Here is a 27,185-nt window from a genome sequence, read left to right as displayed (position 1 = left end):
AGTGCAGTAATAGCGCTTCTTTTTTTTTCTTTTTTTTTTTTGGGGTTCAGCTCTGCACAAACATACACACTAAGAGTTAACCCAAAGGTGAAGTAACCAGACTCTATTGGAAAAACCGTGAGCTCAGACCTTTGAATTGGTGTTAATAAAGCAAACGCATCAGAACCAGCTTTTAAAGTGTGCAGACTCTATTTGTGCCTTTACTTTCCTATGAGGCACCTGAATTTCCTTTAACTGCTCCTCAACCATATTTACTCACACCCCTGTGTGAATCTCCTCTGGGTTATTTTTGTCAGCAACATTGATATCTGAATTCACCCATCTCAAGTGTCACCCCTTCTTCAAGGTGGCGCTCACTTTAGCTGCCAGATGGACCCCGACTCTCATCGAGCCTCATTTCACCCCTGTAACTGCCCTCCCTCCCTCCATTATTCCCTCCAGGGCTATTTTTAGCAACAGTGCTGACATCACAGGACAGAGGAGGCTGATGCTCCTCAGAGTGACCCTCCCTTCCAGCGCTGCTGTGTCTCTCTGCACTGACAGCTACATCTGTGCCCCTCTCTTACTGCCTCTCACAGTGACCACCTAATGATATATAATCCATAGATTGAAGACAGGTGATAGACGAGGCCTGTTTTTCCTCAGCTGGAAAAGATTTTGGTGTGTTTGGAGCTCGTTCTTGTTGCACTGGGCCTCTGTTTTTAACACACCGCCGCTTTAACACACCACCAATCAGTCCATCTGTGATGAAGTAATGCACCACAGAGACTGATATATGTTTATGTAACACTGTGTGTGTGTGTGTGTGTGTGTGTGTGTGTGTGTGTCTGTCATTCATAGGGGTGGGGGGTGGGTTGTGCAATACATCTTTGTGGTTGAGTGTGTGTGTGTATGTGTGTGAAACACAGAGGCTAAAATGCACATCCCAAAATAATGGTGAATTTCTTGCTTGTGTGTTTCTTCCTTTTTCTTTTTTTTTTTTTTTTTTTTTTTTTTTTTTTCTTGTTCACCCCCCACCCAGTGAGCCCGTCACGTCACAGCATCTCCGAGTGGAGGATGCAGAGCATTGCACGAGACTCGGACGACAGCTCGGACGAGGAGTTCTTCGATGCTCACGGTAACTTGCTGCTCTGATTTGTAAAGTAAATGTGGAATCTGGGTGAAATGTTTCTAACCTGTTTGGCTCCCCTTTCTTCATTTCCTTTGAATGCGTCTCTTTAATCGCAGATCAGTTCTTAAGCTTCCCAGATACCCAGCATGCTTTGGGGCTACAGTTGAACTAGGTGGGTGTGCTGCGGCACCCGTTCTTCCTGCTGGATAAGTTCGGCCGAGAAGACACGAGCGAGGTGTCTCATCCCAGTATCACGTTCAAAAATCACAATCGTCTCTGCCCAACTACATTCACACAGTTCACGGTGCATCAAAGAAATAAAAGAACCCCTTTGAATAATTTACGTGTGTGTGTGTGTGTGTGTGTGTGTGTGTGTGTGTGTGTGTGAGGTTGAAATTCACCGTTTAGTCAATATGATGAATGAGAATAAAATTCTGCACGATGCAGTCATTGATTACACTGATACTAATTTTGCTGCATTCATTAGTTTCCACCTACCCCGAGTTTAATAGGTTGCTCGTGACACTATGAGTCACTGGAAAACAATAACTAAAATGAATTGTGTTGACGTCTAATTATTTTTTTTCATATTAACATGTGTCACAGTATTCGTGTGAGAGAGAGAGAAGCAAAAGCCAGATGGCCTGCTTAAAACGTCATGATTTATGAACACTTATTTAATTATGGGTAAATAAATGAGGGCATCAGAATGAGCTTATACATGTAAGTGTTTGTAAATCACATGATGCAAGTACACAAATTAAATCTGGAAAATGACTGAGTTGGCTCAGATTGCTTCCAATTTTAGGATTCTGTCTTTAAAGTTCTTGTGATCTTCTTGCAGTAACAATCACTCAAGGATTAGAAAAGCGTATGCAAGTTTATTTTTACACCATTTTTTTTTAATGCAAATGAATAAAGGAAGAAAAAAAAAAGCTAAGGAGGTGAATTTGCCAATGATGGTACACGTGTAACCTGTCTTATTTAATTAACATGTTTTATTTAAATCATTGAAGGTTTATAAATAAAAAAAAATGTTGCAGTGGAATAAAGAAAATATGACATTTTTATCCAGTTTAACACTGGATGGTTGTTTATATTAATGAATAAATTAGAAGGATGTTGAAGCAACTGAGGAAACAAATGAAATAAAGGACTCTGTTGATTTCGAGTCAGAAAATTTTGTGTGTTAGGAACGATGCTACAAAAACTTGCCGCAAGCCCCTGTGAGTATTCCAGCCAAATCGTTATGAAATAAAGATTGTCATTTGATTTCCTGCGTTGATGCTGTTTATTTGTAGTGTAGCTGCTGTAGAAATAAATAGGACATGATTTGATTTTAGGTCAAATCTTGATTACCCAGCTAAAGTGAACGCTGTTGGCAAAAATCGCCCCGAGAGGAATTAAAAAGGATCTGTTTGAGGTCCTTTTATAATCACAGGTTAATGTCAGTAGATCAGTGAGACGATTCATCCATATGTGTGCATGAATTTAAGGCGCATAGTGAAATTTTTGTAGCAGGTAATCATGGAGGAAGTTAACTGTTTTTAGTTTATAGAAAATAAATTATAGTGATACAATAAATGCAAAACAACGTATACTCACTGTGTGTGGATGATCACACATGGAAACACCAAGCTTCATGTGCATTTGTGTAGGTTGTTAACTTGTAGGAAACCCTAAGGTTCCTTTTCCTTCATTCCCTTCTTTATTAGATCACTTTGACACTGACAGGGTTCATTTAGATTAATTTTTTTTTTTTATTGTTCATTTTTAGCGGTTTGTCTTTGTTATTCTATTTTATTTGTTTGCATATTTATTTTTATATCCCATTATTTGTTGACACGCAGCAGGGTTTGTGGTTCGTGTTTAAGGACGGCATTGTGTGAGTTTGAATGGGTGAATAGGTTGTCGGGGTAAGCTGCAAACAAATTGGCCTTTCTTGGGATTAATAAAGCAATCTGGCACTCTGAATCTGAACTCTTGGTGTAATAATCCATTCAAAACCCCTGAATAGTGAATACAGTTTTAACCAATCTGTTGATCCCCCCCCCTCACAGAGGATCTCTCTGATGGAGAGGAGGTCTTCCCGAAAGAGATTGCCAAGTGGAACTCCAATGACCTCATGGACAAGATCGAAGCTGCAGAAACGGAGGAAACTCCTGGTATGATGAACACCTCTACATGGGCAGGCACAGCCCAATGACACTTGATGTTAAATGTGTGTTTGTGTTTCTAGGTGAGCTGTTCAAGGAAATGACTGTTGATTATGAAAGAGCAACCAGCGAGGAAAGATTAGATGAGGTATGTGTGTCACATATTGACTGCCAATGCAAATAACACACCTATAACTCGCACTCCTCTGATGCCCGTCCATGTCTGGAATAAATATCCCTTACAAGCCATCTGCTGAAAGTTTCCTTCAGGACATGATTTAATTTGAGTTTAGCTGCTAAAAAACAAAAAAACATATCAGGCTTTAAACTTTGGAGGATAAGAGCCTCTCTGTCCTCTTGTGTTCAGATGCGTGGCTGTCTTAGCGGCCAAGCCGATAGCTCTCCCATTCCCACCATCACGGTAACAAGGCACCAGTCAGTAAGTAAACATTTTGGCCCCAGTGCAATGTGGGGTACAACAGTTCTTCAGACACCTCCAGTCTATTAAATGCCCCTGCCCTTATCCTTGCCGTAGCCCGAACCCAAATCCATGTGTACTCCTCAACCTCACCACCTTCTGTTCGACCCCCTCCCCCCTCCTCTGTACTTAATGGAAATGTGAAGTTTTGGATTGGAAGTAAAAGACAAAACTACACATTGTGCTGTGCTAATTAGTGTGAACTTGTCATCAGGAAGCATGGTTGTTGTTTGCTGTTAGTTGAACGGTTGTCCAGGTGAAGGTTGGCTCTGTTATGTGTCTTCATGGTTCCTCGCCCCTCAATGGCTATAAAAAGCAGTTTGCCATGTAATTCATGTTCAAAACGATGGACGCAAAACGTTGCAAGTCGTACCTTTTGAATCGGTTAAAAAGTGATTTGATGCCCATTTTCAAGGCCTCGTTTATCTGTTTTTGTTTGCTTGTTTTATCACTCACAGTAAGTACGTATTCTTTGGTCATGCTGATGAAGTGAATAAACATTTTATTGGATATTTTCCCGATAGCGTGCCTTAACATTCCCGTCCATAACGCCGCTTATTAAATTTGCTGTTCTCAGGAGAGCTCTTCCCAGCAGTGTCTGCAGCCCTCCAAGATCCATGTGCTCATCTTGGTCTTGCACGGAGGGAACATCCTGGACACCGGAGGAGGCGACCAGAACAGCAAGCAGGCCGACGTCAACACAATCAGTACGGCTTTCGACACAGTCATGCGTGTTCACTATCCTGCGGCGCTGGGACGCATCGCCATCCGCTTGGTGCCCTGCCCTGCCATCTGTGCTGAGGCCTTCTCCCTAGTGTCCAAGTAAGAGCACGCGCATGCACACATTTCTCTGCAGGCTCAAAACCTCATGGATAATCATTGAAGGTTTGTGTGCAGTTAGGTTCATAATTTATTGGATGAAGACAGAATTCTTGTGGTTTTACACAACCACAGTGGAGTTTAAATCAGATAATCAATCAAGATGTGATTGAAGTGTAGACTTTCAGCTTTTATTTAAGAGGTTTGATGAAGAATTTCATTAACTGTTTAGGAATTACAGACATTTTTTACAGTCTCTAATTTTAGCTCTAAAGTAATTGGGCAAATTTACATCATTTTAAATGTAAGGATCCTAAGGCTCAGTGACTGCCTAAAATCTAGAGCCCATATACATTTTCTGTTGAAGTGCTCTGGTGAACCTTTACTACAAACACTTGAGTTGCTGCTTGTTTAATAACTGAAAAGCTGTGCCTTTGAGCTGAGAACAGGTGACTGACTCCGCTATTGAAAAATATCATATTTCTGTACCCTGAGAAACTCTTGGGTTGCTCTTACAGTTTGCTTTGTGTCATTGTCCATTTGCACTGTGAAGAACTGTCCGATCAGTTTTGCAGCATTTGTCTGAATCTGATCAGAGAGTGTAGCTCCATACACTTCACAGTTAATCCTGCAGCTTCTGTCAGCGGTCGCATCACCAATAAACACAAGTCCTCCAATTATACTGGCAGCCATACGTACCCATACCTACCTAAAAAAAATGCATCTGACTTTGTTAAACCCCTCCAATTAAACTCAAAGTCTGCCTTTCAGCCACATCCTGATTTGTAATTTAAAAATAACAACAAAAATTGTGTTTGTGAAACAAATTGTGGTTCTAACCGTATTTTAGCTCGATAGCTGTTTACTTATGATGGAAGAGGTCCAGGTGCAGCTCGTGACTCTTGTCCTCTCTTCCTGCGTTTATTTATTCTCCCGTGTGCATGCCTTGGGTTTTAAATTTCATAATTTGATTTTTATCCACTAATGTTCTCACAGCTTGAGCCCTTACAGCTACGATGAAGGTTGTCTGTCCAGCAGCCAGGACCACATCCCGCTGGCAGCCCTGCCTCTCCTCGCCACCTCTTCTCCACAGTACCAGGATGCTGTGGCCACCGTCATCTTCCGAGCCAACCAGGTGTATGCGGACTTCATAAAATCTCTGGACGGGGCTTCTTTCTCCGGCCAGGTCAGATACCGATGGGGTTTGTTGTTCTTGTATGCTGTTTAATAAAGAATTGGAGTCATTAGAGTTGAACCAGCTGTACTTTTTGGAGCCACATTATCCTTACATCCAGCGTGTAACTGCGGAAGTCTTTTCAGGTGATCCTGAACCCCACGCATATATGTAATAAATATTTTTCATCCTTTAACTCTCCAGGTTTGCCTCATTGGGGACTGTGTGGGAGGAATCTTGGGCTTTGATGCTCTGTGCAGCAGCAATCAAACAGTAAATGAGAGCCAGAACAGCAGTCGCAGGGGCAGTGTCATTAGCGTACAGGTAAGCGAGACATCCTCCAGCATTAATGAATGCACGGCGACAGTCTCGGCTCATCCTAAACAGTGCCTGGAACACTCCTGTGTGCACCTTTAACCTGTTTTGTTCTTCTTAATTGGCTCATTTGTTGATATTTTTTTCTTAAGGTGCTGGAAGTTTTAATGACACATTTTCACAAATTTCCCCTGCAGGACCAGGATCTTCTCTCTCCTGGCATCATTGTCAACAGCGGACACGGATCAGCGTCTCCAACCTTGGAGGGCAGCCGCCACCTCAGTCGCAGCAACATCGATATCCCACGTACCAGCGCAGGCGACGACACCAAGAGACAGCTGCCTCGGAAGAGAAGTGACTCTTCCACCTACGAGCTGGACACCATAAAGCAGCACCAGGCTTTCCTGTCCAGGTGTGTCGTCCGTGGGAGGACAAACTCTTTATGTGGAATGAACTTCTTTTGTCCTTTTGTCATGCACTGTCAGAATATGTTTTATTTTTAGTTCCAGGCACGGAAGTGACTTTGTGTTGTCCTCCCAGCTTACATTCCAGTGTCCTGCGGAACGACACAACCTCCCGAAGGTCGAGCAGTAGCACAATGCTGGATGGAGGCTCCCTGGGGAAATTTGACTTCGAAGTGTCCGACTTTTTCCTCTTTGGCTCTCCACTTGGCTTGGTACTTGCCCTGAGAAAGACTGTGATCCCTATGTTAGATGGTGAGCTTCAATTACCAGGCTTTGTACTATCTGTAAAGTGAAAGGTTTGCCCCAGATGGAAATCTGCTTATTACTATAGACACCTATAGACCAGGCTGTCATCAAAATATGCTTGAATTCTTCCCTTCCTCTTTCTTATGTCTCTGGTTTCATTTCTCCCCCTAGTGGCCCAGCTACGACCTGCCTGTCAGCAGGTTTATAATCTGTTCCACCCCGCTGATCCTTCAGCCTCCCGCCTCGAACCTCTGCTGGAGCGGAAATTTCACCTCCTCCCTCCGTTCAGCGTGCCCCGTTACCAACGCTTTCCCCTGGGAGATGGAAACTCCGCCCTGCTGGGTGAGCTCTTTTTACAGATGATAGATGAAAGGCCACGTTAATGTGAAGCTTTCAGTCTTTGTACGTCTGTCTTGGATGCACACACACGAATGCAAAATACCCTTTAAAAAAAAAAACCCAGCAACAACCACTTAAGATCACATCACCTGATGCTTCAGATGCTGATTTTAACCCACTGTCCTTTTTCCCATGGATGCACACCATAGATGGCTTAAAGATGCCTTAGTAGCATGCGTTGAGTTCATTTACAAAGTAGACACTGCCTGAAAGAAAAATACACGCTTTTCTACTGTTTGTGCTTCGGCATGTTTTGTGAAGCAGTTTATTAATCTCGGTGTTGTCACAGTCCCACTGGTGGTTTCTGTTTGGACTGATCTTTATAGCGGAGGATGCCTACCCTGTTTATACAATTACATGTCTGATGTTCTCGAAGAAAACGCACACAGAATTTAATAAGATCTTTAATGAGGAGAAATTTCTTTTTTTTAAAAAAGATATCTAACATTATTGAATCAGGAACTGAGGCTTAGTAAGGATGGAAACCGGGGTTAATAAAGATGTTTAATATGGTTAAGATGTTTCTTAATTACTTCAGACCAGAGTTTTTGTGTTCCCTGGTGGTCATGGCCTCCATCAGATCAGCTACCAATGACCATCTTCAGGCCTTCCAACATTTTTTTTATAGCGATGAAGTTTCAAAGACAATTTCAAGATCACTGTTAAGGCAAGAGAGTTCAAATGATTTCATAAATAGCATATTGCAGGCTTTTTCTAATCTTAGAACAGGGTCATATGTCAGCTTATTGTGTCTCTGAGGAGCAGCTGTGGTCCAGGAAAAAGTGAGCTCCACTAAGGGCTTGACTCTTGTTCCTTGTTCAGTTCTTGCTTCATATGTTTTTGTCTTCCTTGTCTTCTTTCCTTCCTCCTCTCTTGGCCTCCTGTCTCCATATCCGTGTACCTTGCTCTCTACCTCTAAAACCTCCTCCCCCGACTTCTGCCCCTCCACCCACCCCCCTCTGTAGTGGAGACAGTCCAGAGCAACGCTCAGCTGCTGCTTGACAGCGGGCCTCTCCTGTCCCTTCGCTGTCAGGAGACCATCAGTGAGACCTGCATCCCTGTACCTGTGCTAAACTGGCAGGAGGGCTCCCTCAAAGCCACACCCGCCACTATGGAGTGTGTGTAGCCTCTCCCATTCACCTCTATCTGTTCCCAACCCTCATTCGCCGTATCTCTGTCGTCCCTGTGTTCGTCCCTCTCGCCATTACGTCGAGATGCTCAGATTCCAGGCCACCTCTTACACTCTTTGAGTATGTCCATGCTGTCATTTCAGTGTCTCCAAATACTGATAAATACATATATATTTGACCTTTTGGCATCGTGTCTTCTGGTTTACAATTTAAAAAGAAATGTAGCCAATTGGAACATCAAGTCATGGAAATACTCGAGACAAATCTGCTAAGCATCTCTTGTGGTGCTGTGTTTTGCTTTGTGCCAAGACATTTTCATGACAGAGTTTGGAAGATGCAAGCGTCTGTGTTTGTGTGCTGCGGTTTTAAGGCCGGTTTCAGTGTATTTGCATCATCTCTGTAATATTAGCTGATTTGTGGTGACATAGGGTTTTTTGTTTCTTTTTTTTTTTTTTTTTTTTTTTTAATACTGTTTTTTTGAATTTCCAAAAAAAGGTTTTGATGTGCTGCTTGTGACGTGTTTGTGCAGTGGACTTGGAGCTCTGTGTGTACATGCTAAACAGACTGAAGCCTGTGCTGCTTCTTGTGATACTAGTCAGAGGTCTTGTGATTTTACTAAATCTCTGACGTTATTTTATTTTCAAGACATTAGAATAGGCTCTGAATTTAAAAATCACCTCCATAACACACACTAATATTACTGTAGAAGACGTGGATATTTGTGATTTTACATTCACTGTGTGTTTAATGTCTTCATTTACCAGTCACGTGTTGATCGGTGAAGAAATGTGACCGGGGCCTCGCCGCCTGCTGTCACATTTCTCACCTGCATTCCCCCTCCTCCCCCAACCGTCACCGTGAGTTCCCCCTTACCTGTGTCTCTGTCTAATGGGATCTCCTTGTTTGGGCTCAATAGCGGATGTTGTTCAGTCTCATGGTGGTGTCTTCATGGACAGTTCGTACCCCTCATCCCCCGTAACGGGCCCCCTCTCCCGGGGCCAGCGGAGGGCCAGTGAGGTCAGCATTGCCAGCCAGGTCTCAGGAATGGCAGACAGTTACACTGCCACCAACATAGCCAACAGTAAGTGCTCTCAATACCAAACAGTCTCTCTTTCTCTCTTCCTTCCACTCACACAAACACTCTTCTAGTAATTCTCCCGCTTTCTCTCACATTCAGCCCAACTTTTATCTGCTTTTATCTGTCCTAGTTTCTCTTTCCAACACCCCGACATCATTTACTCTCACTCTGACTCTACACACACCCTGCTGTCCTGCAGAAACAGTCTAGTCAGCCACGTTGAGTGTCCCGCTCCTTTTTGCTCTTTTCTGCTTTGCCAGATTTGGGATTGAAGTGAGACTCATGTAAGGTGATTTATCCATCTCCTGTTAAAACTAAGACAAGATCAGAGTCCCGGAGAAGAAACCAGCTTAGAGCCACTTTCCACTGTCTGTCTTTCTCTTACTCACTGTCTAAATGTAAATGCAATGAACGAGTGCTGCATTTAATTAATGTGGCGATGCATGTAGACACCTGTTTCCCTCAGCCATTCCTGCATTGTCGACTCCCTATTGCAGTGTTTGCTGAGATAACCGGTACTGTTTCCTCTTTGTTTGAATGTCCTTTGAATTCCTCCTCCCCCTCACCCGTTCACTTCTGTTACCAGAACATTTATTTGTGCCTCATGTTACTGCGCCTGAACACTGCTGTTCAGCCACCCACAGTATAACCCTGGAAATGTGCTTAAACTGATTACGACATGTTTCTCTTCTGCAACAGCATCACTCTGCCCCATTTACCTGAGCGGTTCCTAATATATCTTTAGGGCTTACATAGTCGCAGCTCTTTTTAAAACTCTCCAAGCTGTCCTAAACTGTCACAAGTGAATTTGTATTCATCACATCATATATGGTTTCTTTATCTTTTTGTTATTTTTGCTGTTGTTTTTCCCCCCATAGCTGAATCAAACCAGGTTAACCAATCCAAAAAATACAGTCTTTTGTCCCTACTCGCCCTATCATCACAAAACAAATTCTTCCTGAAAACTCCTCCCACGTCCCGTAAGGAAACAAAGGCTTGCCAGGCCGCAGGATCTTCTGATGCATACGTAGCGGCAGAGCTGGACGATGAGGCAGACTCTAGTGAACCTCTAAGTCCCACCGGCCAGTACGAGAACTACCGGGCAGGGCTGGACTTTGCTATATCTGATCTGGTCTCACTGGACTCCCAGGCTGAAGTGGACCAAGGTATTTTTATAAGGAAGGGAGCTACTGAAATCAGTGTGAGGCTACGGCTCTCTTCCATGTGCTGCTCTGTTTTGTGCCACAGTCAAAAGACTCAGCGCTGCTCTTCCAAAAAGCCTCTTTGCCTCCCTTTCACTTCATTTTTCTAAAATGTAATTCACAGCGATTCAGGTGCATTCACTGTCACTGATGAGGGGTAATCCATAAATCTAGATGCTGCCGGGGCTTTTAAAATCATTCATCTTTTTCACACGCAGACTAACACAAATAACCACCTTCAGCTGCTCATGTAATCAGCTCTAACTATCGGTTCCTGTTCTCAGCCTTTGGATTTGCTGATAATAACCATTATAAACTCCTTCCTTTCCCTCCTGTAGCTGAAGAACTGCTGGGATTGGTGATGAGTGTGGCTGAAATTTGAATTCAACTTCTTTCTTTTTTTGCTATAACATCAGGGGTGTTGCACCTTTCTGTGGCATCACATACCTCACGCTGGCTCTTTGAGTTTCATCTTACGTCTCTGTACCCTATTCACTCCATTCCCATTGCAGTTGCAGCACGCTGGTGGGGCACAAAGCGGCTGGACTTTGCCCTGTACTGCCCCGATGCCCTAACAGCTTTCCCCACAGTGGCTTTACCGCACCTGTTCCACGCATCATACTGGGAGTCTACTGATGTTGTGTCTTTTCTCCTGAGGCAGGTGAGTAAACAGCAATAATGAAAGTGTTAGGACTTATTCAAAAATTCTCAGTATGAATCACTGAATTGTCCCCTTTCAGGTCATGAGGCACGAAAACTCAAGCATTCTGGAGCTCGATGGAAAAGAAGTGTCTGAATTCACCCCCTCTAAACCTCGAGAAAAGTGGCTCCGCAAGAGGACTCACGTGAAGATCAGGGTGAGCATCTTATCTGGAAACAAAGTCTGTTTCAGAGAGCTTTAAAGTTTAGTCGGGGACACTACGATACCTGCCATCTAGTTACAAATCAAAAAATAGCCCTTTTGTTTTTCTTTTTTTAAATTCATTTCAATTTAAAATTTTAATAAAGCACCAAATCACAATAACTGTTGCTTCAAGGCAAAGACCCTACAATAATACAGAGAAAACGTCCAACAATCAGATGACCCCCCCCCCCTATGAGCAAGCACTGGGTGACAGTGGGGAGGAAGATCTCCCTTTTAAAAGGAAGTAACTGCCGTTAGGGTTGAGGGGAAGGAGACGTGACAACACTCTGGACGACAGCCAAAGATTATTAATGACCAATTCCAACCAATATGCAAAAAAAAAAAAAGTTGTTGGTATTTGTAGACTGTTTATGTTTAAATAAAGATAAAGCAACACATCAGCATTTTCCCTTTGTTTCTTCTGCATTGACAGAACGTGACCGCCAACCACAGAGTGAATGATGCCGTCTTCACTGAAGATGGCCAGCAGGTCTTGACAGGCCGCTTCATGTACGGCCCTCTGGACATGGTGACTTTGGCCGGGGAGAAGGTGAACATGCTTCTGTCTTTAGTAGCTCACCTGCTGTTAGAGATACCTGGGAAATCTGGGTTTGAGCTTTTTTTTTATTTTTTATTTTTTTTAAGTTCACTTCTAAGTGGATTTTAAGTCTCATACATTTGAGACATGTGTCTTATGTTTGACAAACAATCCAAAGTTCAGGTATATATAATGATTGCTGTGAAATTTTAGCTTCATAAATTTCAAGATATATTATTGAAAATTGGTCCGTTGACCCAGGACATCTTGAAATCTGAGCCACTGCTTGAGCACAAGTATGTCGCATTCACTGGCCTTACTAGAGTATTCACCAGTTGGCTAGTAGAGCCCTACATTTGAGCACTCACTAATAATGTGAAACATTTAGAAAACTTTTTAATGTGAAATATTTAATCATAAAAATGAAGACAATGTTGTTTTCATTCAACTTTACCTCTGGGTTGAGGAAATATGAAAAAAACTCAAATATCTGTCGATCAGCTGCATTGAAACGCTTTTGTTTCCTTTTCATTCCTGCGCAGGTCGACCTCCACATCATGACCCAGCCACCATCGGGAGAATGGGTGTACTTCAACACCGAGGTGACCAACAGCAGCGGGCGCGTGTCTTTTGTCATCCCAGAGGACAAGCGTCTGGGAATCGGCGTGTACCCGGTTAAAATGGTGGTCAGGTGAGATTAGCCTGGTACCAAACTGTTATTGTATTTTATATATTCAAGCTTTTTGTCCGTTTATCTTCACAGAGCCTGGTTTCCATTTGACTTTTAGCTCACTTTATTGCAGCTCATTTTTTCTTTAATCTTTTGGTTTCCATTTCCTTACTCTTTTTCTTTTTATTCACCAGGGGTGACCACACGTTCGCTGACAGCTACCTGACAGTTGTTCCACGTAGCACGGAGTTCGTAGTGTTCAGCATCGATGGTTCATTTGCTGCCAGCGTTTCGATCATGGGCAGTGATCCCAAAGTGCGAGCTGGAGCTGTAGATGTTGTCAGGTAGCTGGCTGCTCTACCTCTCCTGTTTTCTTGGCTTCACATATTTTCTCCCTGATTGAACTTTAAGATCTGGTGTGTCCTGCTGCTTCTCCTTATTTCAGGCACTGGCAGGATTTAGGCTATCTGATCATCTACGTGACCGGACGGCCAGACATGCAGAAGCAACGGGTAGTGGCCTGGTTGTCTCAGCACAACTTCCCTCATGGCATTGTCTCCTTTTGCGATGGCCTGGTCCACGACCCGCTCAGGCACAAGGCCAACTTCCTCAAGTCTTTGACAGAGGTCAGAGTGGGGATGGGAGAGGGGACAGTGAGTGTTTTAAATAAAGAACCGAAGCGACAAATGCTGACAACCCGTTATTATTTTAAAAATGTACCCATTTGTTTAGAAGAAGCCAGGATTGAACATTTCTCGTCTTAATTTCTCCGATTTCAGGCACACATGAAGATTTTTGCTGGCTATGGATCAACCAAAGACATCTCAGTCTACACCTCCATTGGCCTCCCTTCTTCTCAAATATACATTGTTGGCAGACCTTCTAAGAAGATGCAGCACCAGTGCCAGGTATCACTTTCTGCAAACGATCCTGTTAATAGTCTCTTCTCACATTAAAAAAAAAAAAAACTAAAGTAAAAGCTCAAGTCACCGCAAAATGTGTTGCTTTTTAGTTGACAGTTGTTTCTCTGATCCTTCAACAGTTCATCACAGAGGGATACGCAGCTCATCTGTCCCAGCTGGAGTACAACCATCGCTCTCGGCCAGCCAAGACCACCAGTGCACGCATGGTGCTACGCAAAGGCAGCTTTGGCTTGGGAGCAAACAGTGACTTCTTGAGGAAGAGGAACCATCTGTTACGCACCATCTCCTCTCAGCCAGCCCCCAGCTCTCCGACGGGCAGCATCCACAACAGGCCGGAGCGCACGCAGAGCCAATCAGACAGCGAGCGGCTGGAGCGGGAGCGGCTGGAGCGCGCTCACAGCCACGGCCAGGGAGGGGCCCAGCGCAGCATGAGCATCACGGCCAGCTGCTGGGGCCGCAGCAGCAGCACCAAGCTGGAGCCAGGAGTTTTCAGCTCAAAATGAGACTGGAGACACGATGCAGGGTTCGGGAGAGTGACTTACAAATGCAGTGCTGAGGAAGAGACGCAAAGTGACGTGAATATAAACGCAAACAGTGGAAAGCAGTTGGCTTCTTGCACCAGATAGGTAAAATACCATAAGGAAAAAAAATCAGGTGCTATAAATCACTCTTTATAAAAACTAACACCAGTCACATTCAGCACAGATATTTATGGGCAGAGCATGAGGCAACATTCATGATAACACAGACCAACATTTCAAGAAGTGTTGCCCCAAGGCGGGAAAGTGCACACAACCAAATAAAGCTAATATTGTAGGGATCCAGGCTGTTTGTACTGTTTAGTAAATATTTATTAGTCTTGAATACAAGGTCAGTTTTGCTCCTTCAGCACATGGAGACAGTTACTTACACACACACACACACACACACACACACACACACACACACACACACACACACACACACACACACACACACACACACACACACACACACAAGCACGCCCCATGCAAACAACACAGAGTTGTTACAGTAGCAGCTGTAACCAACTAACGTGACCAATGCAAGCACAACAACGACTACAGAGACGAACTTTGTTTATAGCAGTTTTAAAGCTGCGTCCTTTTTAACGCGATGATCAGGTACGTTCCAGTCAGAGAGCGGAGCTGAGAATCAGGTGAAGCTGATTCGTCAATTTAGTGTACACACGGAAACAATCGAGAAGCCAAAATAAATTTTTGTTAGATTTCTTTTTTTAAGGAACACCGAACAGATTTAACCCTCTCAAGGCAGGCGTTGCAGATTTGCAACAGTTAAAAGCTAACAACCTGATTACCCCACATACATATTTTATGAGGTTTTTTTACTCAGAAGTACCACTGCAGGTGTTCTTTTGTGCATTAGCAACAAAAACTTAATTTGAGCCTGAGAGGGTTAACATCTTTACACTCCCGTTCTGCTTGTTTTCTGGTCGCCCCTTAGACACGAAGAATCATGTAACGCAACACGAAGCAAAGCGCGTAATTACCCTTTAACTGTGGCTGCAGCTGAAACTGTTCTTGGGTTTTATTGCATCTCACACTTCACTTTATGCCATCGCTGCCGTACCCTCCTGAATGAGTAGCGTGCTATAGGGAAAAGCAGTACTGTAAGGGAAAGTGCCAAAGTGAAGCAGTGCTGAAGGATAAGCCGTCTGTGGATGCAGAGGAAAGGAGGGCTCTCCTGTGTAAAAACAGAAACATAATAAATGGGTTAGTTTGTGTAAGTATGTAGTTGAATGCCTTAACAAGGCTTGTACATAATTGTTACATTACAGTGCAGATCTGGTATCTGGTCCACTGAAGATCAGTTTCAAGTGTCTTCTTTACTCTGGGGGTAAACACCGTCTCATTCAGGATATACTTTATTGATTGATGATACTTGTTGTTATTTAAGACTATAGAAATTTTAAAATGTATGGATTTTTTTCGTGAACAAAATGTGTTTTAAGATTACTTTATCTATGATGTGTTGTTTTTTTTCCCCCTCTTTCCTTCAAACTTCAGTTGCAGCAACCAAACCTCAGAGGTCTTTGCCTGGCACAGTGTTGTATTTCTGTTATTTTATCTCTCAGATCACCAGAGTTGTATCAACAGAACTTGTGTCAAAATATTTTTTGTTATTAACTTTTTTTGGGGGGGTTCAGGATATGGCTTGTCTCTCTCTTGTTTATCCCCAAGCTGTAAAATGAGGTGTTGAATGTTCTCATAGATAATCCTCCTTAGGTTAAGGTCTCTTTCTCTGTGTTGCTGCGCCTTTAGGAAAAGAAATGTGCAAATTGTAAATCCTGTACAATACGCTGTTGAAAGTAGGAACACAGAGCTAAGATTTTGCTTTAATACCGTTGGCCATTTATTTTCTAAAGCTGGTTTAAAAACAAAGTTGTGATTTATTCATTTAAATAACATTTATTTGTACCTCTAGTAATCATGTACAGACAGAGCTGACAGCAGTGGACCAATATGGGCTCAGACACGAGGGGGAAACGTGCAATATTCCCGAGTAGCACCACCAGATCTTACAGACTGTTGAGGAAACACGTCACAGTGCATTGACAATCAGGTGAACAGGCACATGGTCTACAGACGTCAAATTGCAGAGGGTAACTCACCTTAAAACGGCACTGCCCTAATTTTGGCTGTCGGGTTTTCTCCTGCAGAGAGACACGCTGTTTTGTTGTGATGTTTCCATTTTAATATATGGGCATCTAGACAGACACACTTAATATTTATAAAACAGTCAGCCTGGTAACAAAACAAATGGTTTACATAAGTGCAATGAACAGCACGTTTACAGATGATGTAACCTTCAGTTTGCGTTGGCCCTCTTCAGAGGTGTCATTTTAAAATTAGCGGTCCTTTTAGAGGCTTCACTTTGTGATGCAGTTGAATTGTATTGTGCTGAGATGTGTTTCTAAACATTTCATCCACTTCACATTTTCAATAGACGACGTAAGACATCCTAGATCAAAGGCACCTGTAACCTCTTTAATCAGCAATGATTTTATTTTATATTTTTGTCAGCTGGTTGAGGAGAGTGTGACTCATGCTGTACTTCTGTCCCTCTGCATTTTGACCTTGACAAGAATCGGCTTAAAGCCATAACTCTTTAAAAAACAAAACAAAAAAGAAAAGGAACAGGAAAAAAGCTGCTTGTTGAAGAATAGCTCTTTGTACATTTATTGTAACTTGAAAACAAAAAAAGGACAGTCAGTCCTGGAAAACATGCAGTCATCTAACATTTTCAGCTACTGAACCATGCTCCCTGATCTGAAACGCCTGGATATTAAAAATCCAGAGAAGCGATCCGTGCAGTTTTTGCCACCTCTGGGCAGACGATCGCTTTGATTCTGCTACCAACACACACATTACCAGAGGCCTTACATTTCCCGTTTTACTGCCTTACATTGACCATTGTGCGGCGAGAACGTACGCCGATCACGCCCCGAACAGACTTCACGTTGAAGGACGTTGTTCGTGTTACTTTGTGGGAAAAGATGGAGGCCATATTTTCTAAACAGGACTTTGGTTTGTTTGACTTTTTTAAAGGAAATTTATGAAGAAGAAGAGAGTGGGACATAATTCACCAACATTAGGCAATCCCATCGCTGTCTCCAGCTCCACCTCCAACAGTTATCGTTCAAAGGCTGTATATCTGCACCACAATATCATGCTTGGAAAATATTTTACCTGTACAGGGTGTGTATCTTGTAGGTTTTGGATAACTACATTTTACCCATTCCCTTGTGTTTTTATGTACAGTGTATAAAGAACATATAAAGAACAACTAAGGCATTTGGGCTTTTTTTTTCTTCCCCACTGAGTTGAAACGAGGATGTTGTTGTTTTTTTGTTGTTGTTTTTTATGAGAGCAGGAACTGAAGTCAGACTTTACTTTCACAAAGAAATGGAGATTTATTTAGAGAAATTAAAAAAAAAAAATAAAAAAAAAAAATTGAGATACAAATGTAAGACAACCATGAGGTGGTGTGAGAAGGTGATATCAGACAGCTGAACTGGACGCTTATCTGGGATTAATCATTACTTAAAGCAAAGATTTTGCACAATAATTAAATTAAATGAAACTTTTCTATGAAGCTCAGTGTTACAGAAAATCAGTAGCAATGTCTTTTGTTGAAATCAAAAATCTACTATAACAGAATCCCAGTAAGATCCTTGTTGTCAGCAGTTTTATGTAGGCACTACTTTCTATCTACTCGATTACATCTGACAGCCATTACAAGCAGCTCACTATGACTTCTACCGTGTGTACCTCAGGAGAGCATCACAGTATTATTTTGCTATCACTATTATTTGATATGAAGTGCATTTCAGTACACTGACGAGTTGCTTTCTGCAGAGCTGTTTAGTGAAGGTGCTCTCAGGCTGATGAAGCTGAAGGTGACATCATCTTCTACCTGTTGATGCCCAGTTTTCTCTGGAAGGCATCCCCGTCTCCCTTCGTAGCTTGCTGTGAGATGAATAAAGTCTAGCTGTTAACAGTTATAACGGCACATTACTGCAATTACAGCTGAAAGGTTTCTGTCATACCTTGTTGATGTCTTTTTGTTTCTCCCGGCTGACTATCTCCTCTATGATCTCCCCCTCTCCTCTCACCAGTCTGTAAGACAGCAGAGGGGAAAAAGATCACCAGTTTAACCAGGGTGGGTGAATTCTTCCTCCAAACTCCCACTCTTGTGGCACGCTTTCCCCTGCTTACCTTGTCCTCCCTGTTTCAGGGTCCACCACCCTGCGGATCACGCTCTGCCTGGCTTCGTACTCCTCTTTGGTGAGGGGCCTCTTAGTGGAGAGACGGGCCTTCTGCTCATCTGTCATGACTGGAGAGGCAAAAATTCACCAGATTCATTTTTGGAAAAAAGAGAGGAGGGAAATAACCAGATAACGATATCAGAATGAATATCAGAATTGATGGTACTACATATACTTTGAGTTAATAAAGGTAAAGGCGCTTTCCTCCAGGAACTTGAGCTTCCTCACACAGTCCTAAAACACGCATGGTGATTCTAACATATGTGTGAGGTAGATAAAGTGCTTAAAGTTTACAAAGTAAATGCTGAATGAATGTATGGTTGAAAAGTGACTTTTAGTCTAAAATTTAGGCTGGCAACAAATGCAAGTGACAAGTAGACTGATTGGGATTTGATTTACCAAGACCATCAGAATGAACTAGATGTGAAAAAAAAAAAAACATTTTTAGTTAACTAAAAAGGAAATACACATTGGGCCACAGCTCTTAATTTAAACCCAGGTGCTTTCAGTGCCAGAAACGCCTACCTATGCAGTCTCTTTACAAGCATTTGTGAAAGAAGGGTCATTCTAAAGAGCCTGAGTGTGGTGCTGTAACAGAATGCCGCTGTACCAACAAGTCAGTTTGTGAAATCAACTTGTGATGGTCAAATTATTAAAAAAAAATAAAAAAAATAAAAATCAATCTTTCTACAAATCAAAGATCTTCAAAAACGGGATCTCAATGTCATCTGTTAACATCACCACTATAAACAAGAAGGGTTCAGAGCCAATGTAATCTCGCTCCACCTTGAACCCATCTGCAACTCCTACCGCTGGTGTCCTCATTCATGCTCCCCATCAAATGCTTTATTTAGATCTATAAAGAAAGAGTGCAGCTCCTTCTGACCTCCTTTAAACGTCTCCATTGACACTCTCAAAGCAAACATCACATCTGTAGTGCTCTTTCTCTGAATGAGGTCATGGTGCTGCTCATCACCTCTCTTCTAAACCCAGCTTCAACAACTCATTCCCGCAGCTTTGTGGCCTGCCAGCATTATCCTGCTCTGCAGTGCACTACTTCTTAGACTAGGAAGTAATGTGTCCTAATAAGTCCTTATGTTTCACAAGCTGCGAAACAAATCCCACTCTTGATTTATCAAATATAAAAAACACCGTTATTTTGTTGTGTCAGACTTTGCGTGACCAGCTGATCCACTGAAGTGAAGTGTGGGGTTGTGTGTGATGTCCTACCAGGCCCGAGCTCCACGGCCCCCTCCTCAGTTTGCCACACCTCCAGGTAGGATGGAGGTTTCTCTGCTGGGCTCTGCTTTATCTCTGCCTTCTTCTTCATCTTCTTCTCCTTTTTCTTCAACTTCTTCTTCTCCTTCTTGATCTGCTTCTTCAGTTTCGCCTTCTTCTTCTTCAGCTGCTGCTTTTTCTTTTTCTTCTTCTTGGCTTCGCTCTTCTTCTTCTCATCGCTTGACGAGGATGACGACGATGAGGAGGAAGGGGTGGATGAGGAAGATGAGGAAGAAGAAGACGAGTGCCTTCTGCGCTTCTTTTGTGTTTTCTCATCTGGGGGAGAAACAGAGAATATAACCCAATGATGAGGTTGATTTTCCTGTGAATGCTAGCATTTCATTTTCCAACCTTTGCTCCTGTGCAACGTCTTCTTTCTGCTCCGACTCCTGCTGTTGGAGGAGGAAGACGAAGATGATGGAGAGGAGGAAGAGGAGGACGAGGATCGTCTCCGTTTCTTCTTCTCGTGTTTTTTCTCTCTGCTAGCTCTGTCGGATGGTCTGCTGCGGTCCATGGCTCACAGAACAACTGTTTACAGACCGTACTGAACGACAAACACGGAAGTGTGCACGTCAAATTCCTTCCGTCGCCTTCTCGGATTGAGGAACCTAGTTCCCACTTCATTTTTATTATTATTATTATTATTATTATTATTAATGCTAAATGTACCTGTATATTGTTTACATGATCGAAATAAATTAACAATTATTATAGTTGCAGTGTTTTATTATGAAACACTTTGCAAGGTAATAGACTCACTGTCATCTACACATCTCAAACTAATACACCAAAGTGTCGTCATCTTTAAACACATCTTTATTAAATACATTCCGTTATTATTATCTTATTTAATTTGAGATATTTATTAATTAAATAATTCCAGTCTGTTTTGGTTCATTTCCAAATACCAGACTGCTACAGCCCACTTAACAACCAAAAAAAAATCCCCTGGGGCTCACCCAAATTATAAATCTTCACTCTAATGAAAGTACAGGACGAAGTATTTCCTTGAAAATTTTATTCAAATAAACAAACTCCCTGCAACTGGGACAAACTTCAACACAAGAGCAGAAAATTAAAAGTAATGAGTACTATCAAACTATCCACTTCTTTTTACTAGTTTTTTTATTTATTCATTTTTTTTTTTTTTTATTCACTTTATATAAATGAATGTACATAAATGTAACTGACCACAAAGAATTAATGCAGTTCTGAAGGTAAAAAGAGGGGCCAACCCATTGCTAGGAAAGTATACCTAATAATGTCCACTGAGTGTATGCTGTCAATTTTAATTAAGACTGAGGTCATTGTCCTTTGTTTTAAGCTACATTTTGAAACAAAGTAAAAACACATATTTAATTTTAGTGAATACGCAAATCCCCCAGATCTCCCTTCTGATTTCAGTCAGTCTTAATTAGTTTTTGTATATTCAGTAAATCTGAGACAGAGCGCCAAACTCAGTGAACTCAAACTTTACTGCTCTTCAACTCCAAGATCATTCCTCGAGGCGAGAGGTGTATCCAGTTACAGCAAAACAGGAAAAGAAAAGAACTAGAAAGAAGTGCAGGAAACACGGACATCATTTACTTGGCGGTTAAAAAGTAACAGAAAAACATTAGGAGACATTTGTAATATTTATTTCAAAGATTTCTCAAAGGCAATTGTGAATCTTTAAAGCTTGTATACGGATATACATACTTGCCCCTGATGACATTAGCCCTTATCACCCTTTGCACATCAGGATAAACTAATAGAAAGACATACAGCAGAAAGGCTTCAGTCACCCGGCAAGCTAATCCTCACCACCCGGTTTCACTCATGTTCAAACACTGTGTCAATGTACCAATAAATAACATAATCTCAGAAAATTCTTTAAAACCTTGCACAATGCAAATGATAAATACTGAAAACACTGTTACATTAAACATGCTGCTGCATCAGTGAATGTAACAGTCTAATTATGGCTGGACCTGGAGTCATGAAAGGTTAACGACATCAGCAGAAAGAGATCCATAAGGCTATCATCTTTCCAGTCCATGTGCAAGGGGAGCATGGCAGGTTGCTCCAAGTAAAAAAAATAAATAAATAATAACGGTAGTGTTGGGAAGGTGGAGAGTGGGCTCGTCGGTGGAATGTGTCACTGTTGCTGGGATGTGGTCTTGATCCAATTAGGACGCAACAGCCATGCGGATCCTCTGTGGGGGACACAGGAGGACATTCTTGGCTGCTTTGACAGTGTTTTTCATCAGCATCGCCACAGTCATCGGGCCAACGCCTCCTGGCACTGGGGTGATGAATCCCGCCTTCTGTCTCACACCTGAAAGTGCACAGGAAAAGTATGACGATTAAGACCTTATACACCAAATGGAACTTTCCAGAAATCAGGTCCTCCTTCCATCATCGTGTGTATAAATATAATTTAAACATAAAAGTCACTTTATAAATAACACGGGTAATGAGGCAACATGATGCCAAGTATGTGCTCCAGAAACATGATCACGTTCAGCTTCCAAGAAGCAAAGTATAAGTCTGTGCCAAATGTTTGTTTATCAAACATTTATTTATTCCCTTTCCTCCATGAAGGAAGCGACGTCATTGGTTCGTTTTGCTAGCAGGATTACTCAAAGAGTTGTGCATGTATCTGCATGGATGTAAAGGAAGCTCCAGCTTGGTTGTATTAACTTTTGGATGTGAATTGCAAGTGTTCAATATGGGAAAAATCTGACATTTTGTGTCATATTGTCACATATAGAAATCTAATTAAAACAACAAACATCATTATAATGTTTTCTAGAAACTATTACAAACTAATCTAGCTCCAGAACAACGACAAAGCTAGCAGGTCACACTGCTTAATCTTCGAATTTGGGCGTTTTCAGTCCCATTGCCACAGCTGTATAAAAATCAAGCACAAAGCCATGCAGTGTGCTTTTACAAACATTTATGAAAGAGTGGGTCGCTTTAAAAAGCTCACTGAACTTGAGTGTGGTACTGTAATAGGATACAGCTGTTACAGAGCGTGCGCAGGGGAGTTGAAAAAGGTTGCCTGTAGTACGTTTTATTGGAACACAATTTTAAATGCCTGTGTGGAGCACTGAGGTGTTCACATATGTTCTCCCTCTCAAGCCTTACCTTCAAAATCCACATCCCCAACCAGTCGGCTCTTTCCAGTGACGGGGTCCTGCACTCTGTTTATTCCGACGTCGATCACAGCTGCTCCCTCTTTGATCATGTCTGCAGTGATGAGGTTTGGAATCCCTGAAAGGTCAGTAACGTGCACACACGCACAAAGAGTACAGTTAGTGAAGTACAGCAAAAAGACAAAAAAGATTAACAAACAAGCCAACCAACAAACCTGCGGCAGCCACAATGATGTCAGCAATTTTAGTGTGTTGGCGAAGTTGATCCTTTGGAGTGTATCGGTGAGAAATTGTGACTGTAGCGTCACCTGCCACAGAGAACAGAGGCGTTAGGGGTGCACACGCTTTGGTTTTATCACCCAGCAATGCGCGCACACATCCTGTCCTACCTCCGGGCCTCTCGTGACGGCCGTCTGTGTGCAGCAACATGGCGATGGGCATGCCCACGTTCTTGGAGCGTCCGGCAACCACGACATTCTTCCCAAAAGTAGGAATACCTGGAAGATAAGAAAATTTGCAATCTTTTAGATAGGGTTAAAATGCTGTTGAAGAGTCTGAGAGGAAGAAGGTGGTCACTATAGTTACCTGTGCGTTTAATAATTTCCCAAACACCCCAGGGAGTGGCAGGGAGCATGGTGGACTGATCCAGGCACATGCGGCCCACGTTGACCACGTGGAAACCGTCCACATCCTTGGTTGGGGAAACTGCATTGCAAACTGCACGCTCATCGATGTGTTCTGTCCAAAGAAAAGGGAGTTACAGTCAAAACAACTTCATCAACTCGTTCTGCTCACGGTGATAAGGTCAAATTCAGTTTCTCAGAGCAAATTCTGCCTCCAGCATGAAAGAAAATCCAAGCAAGAGACAGAAGGCAGGTGGGCAGTTTTCTGCTCCAACGTAGGCGCTGCAAACACACGTTCACCAAAGCTTGCATTCAGCCGTCATACTGGATTTCTAGACACCACGCACACGTACGCAAACCCGACTCCCAATGCAGGATTTCCCAGTTTTTCTGTACCTGGCAAAGGCAGCTGTACCAGTAGACCGTCCACGCGGGGGTCGGTGTTGAGTTTATCGATCAAGTCCAGTAACTCCTCCTCACTGATGTTCGTGTGCTTGAGAATCGTCTCACTTGAGATTCCTGTGGGAGGTCGAACACACAGGCGAACATTTGCAGTTTTGCCAATCACACGTATGAGGAATGTGCACCCCAGCCTTTAAAAAAAAAAAAAAAAAAAAAAAGGGGGAAAAAGAAAGAACCCCCCCCAAACACCTACCGACATCAGCCGCAGCCCGTGTCTTGTTCAGGACGTAGGAGTGGCTGGCTGGGTTGTCTCCCACGAGAATAACACTCAGATGGGGTCTTCGGTGGCCGGTTGAGACCCATTCCTCTAAGTCGGCCCGGACCTCATCCCTAATTTGCCGTGCGAGTTTCTTTCCTGAGATGACCACCGCCTCCTGCCTGGGAGTTGGCGAGACAATTGTGGTCAGAAGACAAGTTATTGGGCATCAAGATGCTGGGATTCATTGTTTAATTCCTGACAGATTTGTACACAGCTTTATTGAAAAGCGTTGGCCAACATGGCACAAATAACAGCACTGCGGCGCCAAAGCTAAGCCAAAATTCTTTCAACTAGGACTCATGTAAACTCATCTCAACCTTAATCCAAGCACCAGTTCTAGCCTCTAAAATTAGACATTAGACTGGGCCACATGCTTTACTACCACTTATGTTTCAATATGTATAGTAAACTGGTAGAAACAAGCAAGGAAAGTCAGGCTCTTTGAGCGTCTAACCATCAGGCACGGTCAGAGATATTCGATGGTTAAAACTCATGTACAGTATTTAGGACTGTACAGACGGCCGCCGCACCGTTTTGTCCTCTTTACACAAGTGTCAAAGATGGTTCTCCGTTATATAATGACAAGCAGAGCGCAGGGGCTAATAACTGAAGAGTAATGAGCCATCAACAGTGATGTAACCGTCACTTTTATCCTGTCCAAAGTAATTAAATCCTCAGAGAAAAGGATTGAGTGTTTTGGGGAGAATCACTGGGACCAGTGTATCAGGTCCCAGACGCAATGTGTCGAGGTTACAGGGCTAATAGAAGTTCAAATCCCCCGACAGGCTGAGGAAAGATCTCTCTTTACAAATGTTTGAATCACTCATGTTCATAATCGTTTACTCTGCACATGATAACACAGCACTAGTACCTCTCGCAGCTGAGTTTGCATAAATTTTCCTGGCATATAAATGAAATTAACTTGAAGTAACATGATCCCACCAGATCTAATTTCACAAGCAGTGATGTAAGATAATCTCTCTCACACACACACACACACACACACACACACACACACCCTAAATTATCAGCCTTGTGTCTTTATAAATCACGCAGATCATGTGCAGGACCCACGAGATTTAGGAGTAGTTTTTTGTGTGTGTGTGTGTGAAAGATTAGTTAATTGCATGTAGTCATACTGCACTCAGCACGTTTCCAATAAATACCTGCACATGCAGACACTTGCTGACTGGCTGCTGCAGCATTACTCTCAGCGTGTTATCAGGTTTTACAGACCATGTGATCAGATCTGCCCTGCGTCTTCATTTTTCCCCAGGTGTGCACAACTAAATCTCGAACTCCACCTGAAGCCTGCCACTGGGTGCAAGCATTCACACAGATTTCATCAGCCAGCCCCCCCACCTCATCTACACCTGCAATATTACCGGCTTGACGCTGGGGGCGCTGCGAAATGTGTTCCACTGAGGACGTTTAGTGCAATAAAACAATAAAAGCCGGCAGAATAAAACCCAGCGACCTCATCCGCGTACACAAAAGCCTACAAACAAGTGGGCACACGAAAAAAACAAACAAAAAAGAAGCAAACACTCCCACCGAGTGAGGTAACAGAGCCGCCTCAGAGGTCGTAAAATGACCGTTAAAGCCGCTCAGATCGCAGCAGATGTGCGGAGGAGACTCACCTCGAGGCGGACGTGTGCAGTTTACAGACTTGGTGCTGTGTGTGCTGGCACAGTTTCCTGAGAGTCCTGAGCGCTGCCATTTCTCACCGGCTCACAGAAGACGAGACACAGCTACAGCGCCGGTTACGAAAGCCTGGGTCTGACGGAGAGAGGCTGGGAAGGAGGAAGAGGAGCAGAGCGGCTTTAAACACCTCCCCCCGCTCGTGCAAGCTGCCTACGTCACTGCTATCAGTCACCACCAGCCCTCCGCTGCGGATACCAGAGCCCTGCCCCTTTACAGCAGCCCTGCGTGGCACAGGCGTGGAAGTTCATGAGCGGTACCAGGTCAGAATTGTTGTCGTTTTTAGAGCTTTAAAGGTATTTTTCACGTACAGTTTCCACGTTCAAACATCATAGTTAACTAAAACAACATTGAAACCAAGTCTAGGTGTGGTAAAAACATTTGAATCAACTGACTTAAAAGCTAATTCATAAAAAAAACTTAAGAATATTATATAGTTGCAAAACTAACTTAATTGTTTTGTATTTTCACAGAACTTTTTGCAGTTTTCACCGCAGGCCAAAGTCACACCCTGCAATGCTCAGAGATACTGCAGCTTAATGAGGCTTTGGCATAAATTAATATCGAGTCTATCAAATGAAGCGTTGTGTTTGTATTGTAATACATTTTCTGAACTTCCTAAATCTTGCTTCTAACTCTTAACGCCCACATTATAATAAGAAAACTAAAACCAACACTGAAACTGGATTGTTATTATTAGATTACTAAATGATTATCATGGCTTTCTTGGTCAAGTTGAGCCATTGTAATTACTTTATTCCCTATTGGCAGCTTTAACATCCTTTAAAACGTTTTTTTTCTGAAACCATAACAAAAAACAACTACAAATATAATGGCGTACATGGCACATTTATCTATTGGATGTATTAAAGCAGATTTTTATACATTTAAGTACTCACTTGTGTACACATAACAAGAATTGTACTTTAGTCAAGCACTTGATTAAATGTAGGTCTTATCTGTACTCATGTTTATTTCAAACTGTGGGCTCTTAAAGGAAAAACATTTCTAAGGCAGTAGATTTTTTGGAGTTAACCCCAGTGTCTGCTGGAGGTTTTGTGGAAAAAATTAATACCTGACTGAACCTTTTGAAACACACTGATCTGTTCTCTGTTTGCCACTGTTTGTTCTCACTCTTTGGTGTAACCACAAGCGAACAGCCTAGCTTTAGAGCTTGGAGAGTACCGAGATATACTGTAGTTCCTTATCTGGAGAGCACATGCAGGGTGGGCTATAAATGAATAGGTAGGTTCTCTGACAGATAATGTTGTATGCTTCAGATCATATGCTGTCTCTCTCTTCTCTTCT

General features: G+C 42.6%; 3 protein-coding genes across 9 annotated transcripts in view; 1 reads left to right on the top strand and 2 right to left on the bottom strand.

Annotated features, from left to right (window-relative positions):
• Positions 1 to 15,230, top strand: part of LOC146697035 (membrane-associated phosphatidylinositol transfer protein 2-like) — a 42,459-nt gene extending 27,229 nt beyond the window's left edge. For 4 of the 7 annotated variants that reach the window (XM_085475473.1, XM_085475475.1, XM_085475472.1 and 1 more), the window contains exons 7-26: positions 1,022 to 1,117; positions 3,172 to 3,276; positions 3,351 to 3,415; positions 4,323 to 4,567; positions 5,561 to 5,750; positions 5,943 to 6,062; positions 6,251 to 6,465; positions 6,594 to 6,769; positions 6,935 to 7,105; positions 8,128 to 8,280; positions 9,209 to 9,373; positions 10,249 to 10,536; positions 11,085 to 11,233; positions 11,313 to 11,429; positions 11,910 to 12,026; positions 12,557 to 12,705; positions 12,879 to 13,028; positions 13,130 to 13,310; positions 13,464 to 13,592; positions 13,727 to 15,230. In XM_085475473.1, the coding sequence (XP_085331599.1) occupies positions 1,022 to 1,117; positions 3,172 to 3,276; positions 3,351 to 3,415; positions 4,323 to 4,567; positions 5,561 to 5,750; positions 5,943 to 6,062; positions 6,251 to 6,465; positions 6,594 to 6,769; positions 6,935 to 7,105; positions 8,128 to 8,280; positions 9,209 to 9,373; positions 10,249 to 10,536; positions 11,085 to 11,233; positions 11,313 to 11,429; positions 11,910 to 12,026; positions 12,557 to 12,705; positions 12,879 to 13,028; positions 13,130 to 13,310; positions 13,464 to 13,592; positions 13,727 to 14,110 (3,365 nt within the window). In that variant the 3' untranslated portion in view covers positions 14,111 to 15,230. The remainder of the gene's footprint in view (positions 1 to 1,021; positions 1,118 to 3,171; positions 3,277 to 3,350; positions 3,416 to 4,322; positions 4,568 to 5,560; positions 5,751 to 5,942; positions 6,063 to 6,250; positions 6,466 to 6,593; positions 6,770 to 6,934; positions 7,106 to 8,127; positions 8,281 to 9,208; positions 9,374 to 10,248; positions 10,537 to 11,084; positions 11,234 to 11,312; positions 11,430 to 11,909; positions 12,027 to 12,556; positions 12,706 to 12,878; positions 13,029 to 13,129; positions 13,311 to 13,463; positions 13,593 to 13,726) is intronic. The other 3 variants (XM_085475476.1, XM_085475477.1, XM_085475479.1) reach the window with 3 other exon arrangements.
• Positions 15,231 to 17,534: 2,304 nt separating this feature from the next.
• On the bottom strand, positions 17,535 to 20,278 carry arl6ip4 (ADP-ribosylation factor-like 6 interacting protein 4). Its single transcript, XM_085475482.1, has 5 exons — positions 20,044 to 20,278; positions 19,645 to 19,968; positions 18,365 to 18,482; positions 18,196 to 18,265; positions 17,535 to 18,115 (listed from the first exon to the last, which is right to left on the bottom strand). The coding sequence occupies exons 1-5, from the start codon at positions 20,204 to 20,206 to the stop codon at positions 18,059 to 18,061; spliced, it is 732 nt and encodes a 243-aa protein (XP_085331608.1). The 5' UTR covers positions 20,207 to 20,278; the 3' UTR covers positions 17,535 to 18,058.
• Positions 20,279 to 21,307: 1,029 nt separating this feature from the next.
• On the bottom strand, positions 21,308 to 25,920 carry mthfd2 (methylenetetrahydrofolate dehydrogenase (NADP+ dependent) 2, methenyltetrahydrofolate cyclohydrolase). Its single transcript, XM_085475471.1, has 8 exons — positions 25,817 to 25,920; positions 24,111 to 24,295; positions 23,852 to 23,974; positions 23,418 to 23,570; positions 23,222 to 23,329; positions 23,048 to 23,140; positions 22,825 to 22,950; positions 21,308 to 22,009 (listed from the first exon to the last, which is right to left on the bottom strand). The coding sequence occupies exons 1-8, from the start codon at positions 25,894 to 25,896 to the stop codon at positions 21,861 to 21,863; spliced, it is 1,017 nt and encodes a 338-aa protein (XP_085331597.1). The 5' UTR covers positions 25,897 to 25,920; the 3' UTR covers positions 21,308 to 21,860.
• Positions 25,921 to 27,185: the final 1,265 nt, after the last annotated feature.

The sequence above is a fragment of the Copadichromis virginalis genome, linkage group LG12 (assembly GCF_057382275.1).
Source record: "Copadichromis virginalis isolate Kocher_CV1m ecotype Utaka linkage group LG12, C_Virginalis_male_GT1.1, whole genome shotgun sequence".
Taxonomy (NCBI): Eukaryota; Metazoa; Chordata; class Actinopteri; order Cichliformes; family Cichlidae; genus Copadichromis; species Copadichromis virginalis.
This window is presented reverse-complemented; position numbering and strand designations above follow the sequence as displayed.

Excerpts from the sequence above, each read along its gene's own strand:
- mthfd2 (XM_085475471.1), bottom strand. The coding sequence starts at position 25,896 with ATGGCAGCGCTCAGGACTCTCAGGAAACTGTGCCAGCACACACAGCAC. Across the intron at positions 23,975-24,110 it reads ACGGGCTGCGGCTGATGTCG|GAATCTCAAGTGAGACGATT; the intron begins GTAGGTGTTTGG and ends GACCTCCCACAG. Across the intron at positions 23,141-23,221 it reads CCGTCACGAGAGGCCCGGAG|GTGACGCTACAGTCACAATT; the intron begins GTAGGACAGGAT and ends TCTCTGTGGCAG.
- arl6ip4 (XM_085475482.1), bottom strand. The coding sequence starts at position 20,206 with ATGGACCGCAGCAGACCATCCGACAGAGCTAGCAGAGAGAAAAAACAC. Across the intron at positions 18,483-19,644 it reads GGCCGTGGAGCTCGGGCCTG|TCATGACAGATGAGCAGAAG; the intron begins GTAGGACATCAC and ends TTGCCTCTCCAG. Across the intron at positions 18,116-18,195 it reads AACAAAAAGACATCAACAAG|CAAGCTACGAAGGGAGACGG; the intron begins GTATGACAGAAA and ends TTCATCTCACAG.